Here is a 6,771-nt window from a genome sequence, read left to right as displayed (position 1 = left end):
CTCCCAACTTTAGAAAAAAAATAGGGAATAAAGTACTTCAAAATCTTATCTGGAGCACTGATGACCTCTAATAACATGGTGTTTTTAGACAGGAAGAAGTCCAAAATTGGTACTTTGTGATAATGGGCACAATTCAGGGATAAAGAAGTAAAATGGGTTTTGAGTGGAGGTTTATATCAGTGTATCACTCTAACGCCAACAGCAGAGTGGAAATAATGGACAGAGTGATAAAGAGAATGTATTCAGCAGGCTTTGGCTGGTGGTTTAATGGGGAAGAAAGCTTAGATTGATGTGGTATGGAGTATAATGTTAATGAGTCTTGGACCGCGCACTGTCGCCACTTGCGTGGTGGTCCCTTAGCTCTCTGGCTGATCTGCAATGGAAGGTGGATTGTGGGTCTGTTAATGGGTTGAAAGGGAGAAGAGCAAGAGAGCTATGTGCCGTTGGCAGCTTCAGTTCGGAGAAACCAGTCACTGAACCTTGGTGTGTTTTCAGTTGGTATCCGTCATGCGATGCTGAGGTGCGATTGTGTATGGTTTGTTTTCATGTCAGGTGTTGTGAAGGACATGTGATTTGTGGTGCGGTAGAGGTATGGTTGAGTTTAGCTCAGCGTTTGAGGGGTGCATTTAGAAAGATGGCTTTAGTACGTTCAGTTAGTGGCAATACTTTCCTACATTCATGCAAAATAAGGCTTATACAATTTAGGCTAAATACAAATACGGCTACCTCAATTTATGCAAAACACGGCCTCTCTTACACAATTAGGATGAATGCAAGATATGGTCGACGAGTCTAAGAAGGCTAAAAGCAAGCTATTCCGAATAAACAAGTAGGGGGATGCCAGGTATATGGGTGCAGTGGCTTATGAGTCAACGTTGTGTGAAGAGTATGTTGAAATTGATCAGCTGCAGATTGCGGCACAACTAGGCTACCCCTGCAGAGTGTGGTTTAAAGGTAACAAGAAAGTGCCAGGTACAATGCGCTGATACAGACAAGGTCAACTTGATATGAATAATTGAAAAGTATAGAACAGCGAGATTATGTTAGGAAAGGGATTGTTTATTTTGTATCCTCCTGATTTGTTTGCTGTGCCAACACGCGTTTCGACCTTAACAGTCTTATTAAAGGCAAGTCAACAAAATCTACATTTTGAATTGTGATCCAAAATTAAAATTGTGATCACCACATTACATAATTGCATGAACAATTTAACAGTGTAAAGAAAAATCCATGGTTCATGAAAAATAATGTTTCCATTAGTTGCATAATTAACTTTAACGGATAATGTCTATGTAGTTCAAATCTTGTCAACAAAAAGAATAAATGGAACAGTGTGGCATCTCAATAAGAGTTGTCCATAACAAAAAGGAAGAAGAAGCTATAGGAGAAAATAAGAACATGACTAGTACCAGGGTGTGGGATTGTTCGAGAGATGTGTGTGGTGAGAGAATGGATATCAGTGTTGTGATCAGGGAAGTTATAAGAGGACGTGTTCAGCGAGAAGAGAAGATTGCTATAGGAGAATGTGGCTGTTGGAGAGGATATAAACGTGAGGAGCAGTTCTAGGATCCCAAACAAATGTTCAAATATGCACTTCATATTCTCCTCGAAGGCTTGTTCTATACATTAAAGAGCATGAAGTTACAGGTTTTGTATATAAATAAACATTCATATTCTCAAATATAAATGTGTAGTGTGGTTTACGATTTAAAAGGTTTAAGCAATAATAAAAAGGGAGGGTGTAGTATGTGCTGTGAACCACCTAAGTATTGCTGAGGGCAGGAGTTGCAATGGGAATGTTGGGAGGCAAGTGCTCTGGGAGGAAGATGGGATTCTAGGAGAGGATTTAAGTGAGTGAAGGAGGCAAGCTGAGTGTGTCCTTCCAGATGACCCGTGTCCTCAGGGTTATGCCACATACGCAATAGAAAAGAAACTCACTTGTTTGAGCAAGCATGTAATCGGTCTATTTACACCACGCTTTGCATAGTGGTCATTTGCCTAGTAGTAAGTTTACTTCAATGTCCCGTACTCATGTGTTCTCTGGTGGCGCGTTTACCTGGTTGGTTTTCTCCCCTGCTGGAGTTTCCAGATGGCTTAACAGGGGGGGGGGGGGGGAGTAGAGGTGTTGTAGTCTGACGCTTCTTGCTCCTAGCCTGAATCATGGGAGCCTGTGATGCAAGTGGAATGTTTGTGTATGAGACGAGTGGTTGATTCTAGGGGTGACATGTCTGGATATGGGTGGGCCAGTGGTATAGTCCGTACTTCAAACCACTTCACCATAGTTGGGTAAATGATGCTAAGGTATTAAAGACAAAGGGGTGGTCTACATTTGTATATGCGGGAAAAACGTCCAGGACTCCATCCCATTTATCCGCAATTGGTAGTTCATTAACACAAAAAAACAATAGATACATTCATGTTTAGCGTCTTTAAAACAGTCTTCTCGGTGTTTAAATTGACCCAAACGCATCATTGAGTGCGCGCAAATGAATGACTCCAAACGTACACGCTCTATATACAAGCTAATATTTTATTTACTTGGTCAGATTGTGTTGAAGGCGTTTCGAGTTAATTCATAAGTGCAATGCCAGCCCAGTGATATCAATATCAGCAAACGAGTGCATAATCATAACATTTGCGTTTTTGGCATCAGCTTGCATTTAAAATGCCACACGTAAACAGCCCTACACAGAACAGTGAAATGCCATTGTTTTAAAGCGTTGTAGCAGAGGCGGATCCTGTGCAAAAAAATCTCTCAGGGCTTTAATATAAGCGGATGGCCTACCCTTCAACTTGCACTCAAGCCCGGATACCCACCCTTCGTGAGTCACCCCAGGTCAGTCCCATTTCGTTCTTCTCTCGCTCTCCTGCACAATACTCCAGTTTGGAGACGCAGCGTCCCGTGCCAACCAGTTGAAGTCGTCCACCTCGCTCCAATGATTTCGGGACCGATCCAAACCAGCGAGTCCGAAGTCTTCGTCCATGCCCGGATAACTCCAGCTGAGGGGTGCAAAACCGAGACCACTGCAATCCTCGATGATAGCCCGGCACGTGACATGCAGGTAGACCCTTGTATCCTTACTGCGGTGCATCCGCAGCTGCTGACAGGGAAAGGCCAACTCGCAGCCGTGGCATTCGTCCACGAACACCGAGCTGGCGACTGGCCCACAGAGCACGGTGCAACCGCGCAGACCCCGCAGGTGCAAAGTGCCCGGGCAGCCCAGCAACCGCACTTTGCAGTCCCGTAATTCACTCAGTTGAACGTCCCGTCCGCGGAGCTCCTCGCCTGCTAGTTCCAAACTCCGGCCCTCGAGGGCACTAAAGCCGCAGGTGTATTCTAGCACTGGAGGACAAATTGGAGCGGGTGTCGGTTTCGCCTCGGTGGTGTTGGTAGCAGGGATCGTTGGGGCCTCCTTTCGCCCGCGGGACTTAAATACAAACTTTTTCTTCGGTTGTAACCGTTCCCGGCGCTCACCCAGCGCCGCTTGAAGCCGCTGCAACGCCTCCTGCGCTTGCTTCACGTCGTAGGCAGGTAGGAAGCGCAAGCTGTCGTTCAGCAACTTCTGAAGGGCCTGCAACCTGGATCCAAATTCCTGCAGCTCTGCCTCAGCAGAATCTTCCTGCCCCGGCCCGTAGCCCTCCCTTGATTGCAGCAACTGCTCCAGAGCCTCACGCTCGGGCCCGAATGAGACATGAAAAAACTCCCTCTTCTCCTCCTCCACGGCCTGAGTCGCCTTTTCACGCCGCCGCCGCTCAGTCTCCTGTAGCCGGTCTTGGTCTCGACGCAGCAATCGCTCTGGTAGAACAGCCGCGACACCCAACGTCGCCTCTCCACCCGGTGTTTCCAGCTGCAGTGCTACAGAATCCATCTTGACCGCTGCTTCCCGAAAGCACCGTTGTTTGTCTATCTACAAGATTCTGTAGCAACGGAGCAAGTGATTGGCTTAGAAAGTGTTAGACACTAGACTTGGTATGTGTATACAATCTTACCAACGGCCATGATAGGAGTAGTACAGCCCGTAGTAGGACACGGGTTCTTCTTTTCTACACTGGCAGGAATTCAATACACTAACGTGGCCGCCGCCATGACTTATATATGAACGCTGTGGCTCCCGTTAGTGACGTTGTCTTTGTGAATTTGCACCCTGGCCTACACTGGAACTTTTGAGTCTTCTGCAGCGTTGCCAGGTCAGAAAGATTAAATAAGCTGAACACCCCTTCAAAACAAGCCGAAAACAAGCTGACTCCCACCCAAACAAGTTGAAAAAACAAATGCACCAATAAAACACTGTGGCGAGGTCTCAAAAGTAAGAAAGATAACAATAACGCAACTATACATAAAGAGAACACAAACATAACATGTTAGAACAAAAAAGTATTTATTTAAAAATTGCATTTTATTTTTCTAACAATTAGTGTCTATTTTAATTTCTTGAATGTGTGTGACTTATAAGTCCTTATTATGTGTGCTTGCCACACAACGATCTTCAACTCTTGTGGTACCAAGCCTTCTGCCTAAAAACATAACACCTCTCAACATCGACCTCCTCCATCCAATGTGAAAGAGAACTGGCTAGCACTTGTCAAACACAAGCATGTCCACATGACCCATTCCAGCCTGTATTTATTTTATTTTGTATTCGATAATATTTATTAATTTTTGAGAAACAGTTCATTCCAACCCCAGTCCTTTATTAGCATTATTCATGTCCTACCATTCTGCCACTAACAGCTAATCATCATTGCTACTTTGTGCCCTAGTCCTTCACTCGTTGCCTGATCGGCTTTGGCTCCATCAGTTGCCATATCATCTTCAGTCCGCTCATCCACTAGACGCCATTGTTCACAGACTGCTCCTGTGGCAAAGCCGCTTTTGCCGTTGCTTTCCTGCCATCTGTTCTGCAACCAGAAGAGGTTATCTCGTTATCTTTTGCCAGTTTCCGTTTTTGACTGGCTGGTTTTAGCCTATTTGCAGTTCCTAGTCTGTGTTCTATATTAATCCTCAAGCCCTATCCCAATGTTCATTTGATATCCTTATTCACGGAATGCCTATTGCCCAAAACGTCACTTCTCCAATGCAACACCATTGCAGAAGCTCTGCATGGACTTTTTCTTGACACAAGCAGTAATGCAAGGGGGTTTATAGTGATAATGTCGAATTATAAAATGTCAAAAGTCAAAATGTGGAAAAAACATGTCTGAATTTTTTTTTTTAATGTCCTTTTTTTAAAACTTTCTGTTTGATCAACCCCCCCTTTTTTTAAACGCACGGAATTAAAAAAAAACATGTAAAATAAAAAATGACATATTCGAAGAGTGAATACAAATTCAATACCTCAACATATGGTGAAATTGTCGCTTATTTACAGGAATTGTAAGACACCTACTTTACACATCGTGGGTAACCTTAATTTCTAGCGTGCTTACATATGTCCAAACATAAGAAAAAAGCAGGATTTACGTAGAAACCAAAAACTGCTCTGCATCTGGAAAAGTGAAGATGCCGCAGTAAGCCACGGGATGTTAACTCCTAGAACATGATTTAAATAAGAGTTAACTTCCCCGTGGCTTATTGTAGTACTTCTTCACCTCCCCGCTGCTGCACTGACAGTGGCCCCTGCTGCTAATGAAACTTAGCAGCAGGGGTCGCTGTGCCGCAGCGAGGATTGGAATGAAGAAGGCTGATGGCTGGGGAACCTCATTCATGTTAATGAAGCAGGGTGTAGTGATTCTGCTTGTTACGCTTTTGCCGCTCATTACCCCTATTAAGTGCTTAATCAGTGAACTGAAGAAGCACAACAATAAGTGGTTAATAGGGGTAATAAGCGGACCAAAAACGCGACAAGCGACCTCTAAATATTATTAGCTACTTTGGGCAAAAAGAAGCCCAAAGTCGCTTATAATTAGCAGACCTGGCATCACTCATCTTCCGTTTTCAAGGTTGTGGAAAGGGGGCAATGTGATCTGGTAGCAGAGTTCAGTGGCTGCTGGTCAGTGTTGCCAGGTCAAAATGAAAAAGTAAGCTGAATGCCCCTTCAAAACAAGCCCAAAACAAGCCGCCTCCCAGCCATACAAGCTGAAAAAACAAGCGCACCTCTAAAACACTGTGGTTAGGTCTCAAAAGTAAGATAGATAATAAAGTAAATATACACAGTGAGAACACACACATAACCTGTTAGAACAAAAAGCATTTTTTACAAAATTGCATTTTATTTTTCCAACATTTAGTGTCTATTTTAATTTCTTGTATGTGTGTGACTTGTAAGTCTTTAATATGTGTGCTTGCCACACAATGATACTCGTGTTGTGTCCAGCCTTCCCCTAAAAACACCTCTCAACATCAACCCCCTCAATTGAATATGAAAGAAGGCTGGCTAGCACTTATCAAACACAAGCATGTCAACATGACCCATTCCATCCTGTATTTATTCTTTTTTGTATTCAAATATATTTTATTAATTTTTGAGAAACAGTTAATTCCTAATTGAAATGGGGCATGTTGGCATTCCAAGACAAATTCCTGATTCTGTATTACGTTTTGTGGAGTTTATTTCAATAAGACAAATTAACAACCCAGCTTTTTCTCGAACGCCAAAATGCCAATTTGGTTCATTCTTCTATTTGTTAAATGTTTATTTGTACCCATTTAAAAAAATCAATACAGATGTTTGAACACAAAAAATTCAGCACCACTCTCGGTCCACTCCTAATTTTATTTATTTATTTATTTATTTGTCTATTTGTATAGCGCTAAAGCCAGCAGGCATCAGA

The 6,771-nt window shown here is 43.2% G+C and overlaps 1 protein-coding gene across 1 annotated transcript; it reads right to left on the bottom strand.

Annotated features, from left to right (window-relative positions):
• Window positions 1-2,510: 2,510 nt before the first annotated feature.
• TBCC (tubulin folding cofactor C) lies at window positions 2,511-4,195 on the bottom strand. Its single transcript, XM_069608495.1, has one exon. The coding sequence runs from the start codon at window positions 3,867-3,869 to the stop codon at window positions 2,838-2,840; it is 1,032 nt and encodes a 343-aa protein (XP_069464596.1). The 5' UTR covers window positions 3,870-4,195; the 3' UTR covers window positions 2,511-2,837.
• Between the last annotated feature and the right edge of the window lie 2,576 nt (window positions 4,196-6,771).

The sequence above is a fragment of the Ambystoma mexicanum genome, chromosome 4q (assembly GCF_040938575.1).
Source record: "Ambystoma mexicanum isolate Mex_15411 chromosome 4q, UKY_AmexF1_1, whole genome shotgun sequence".
Taxonomy (NCBI): domain Eukaryota; kingdom Metazoa; phylum Chordata; class Amphibia; order Caudata; family Ambystomatidae; genus Ambystoma; species Ambystoma mexicanum.
This window is presented reverse-complemented; position numbering and strand designations above follow the sequence as displayed.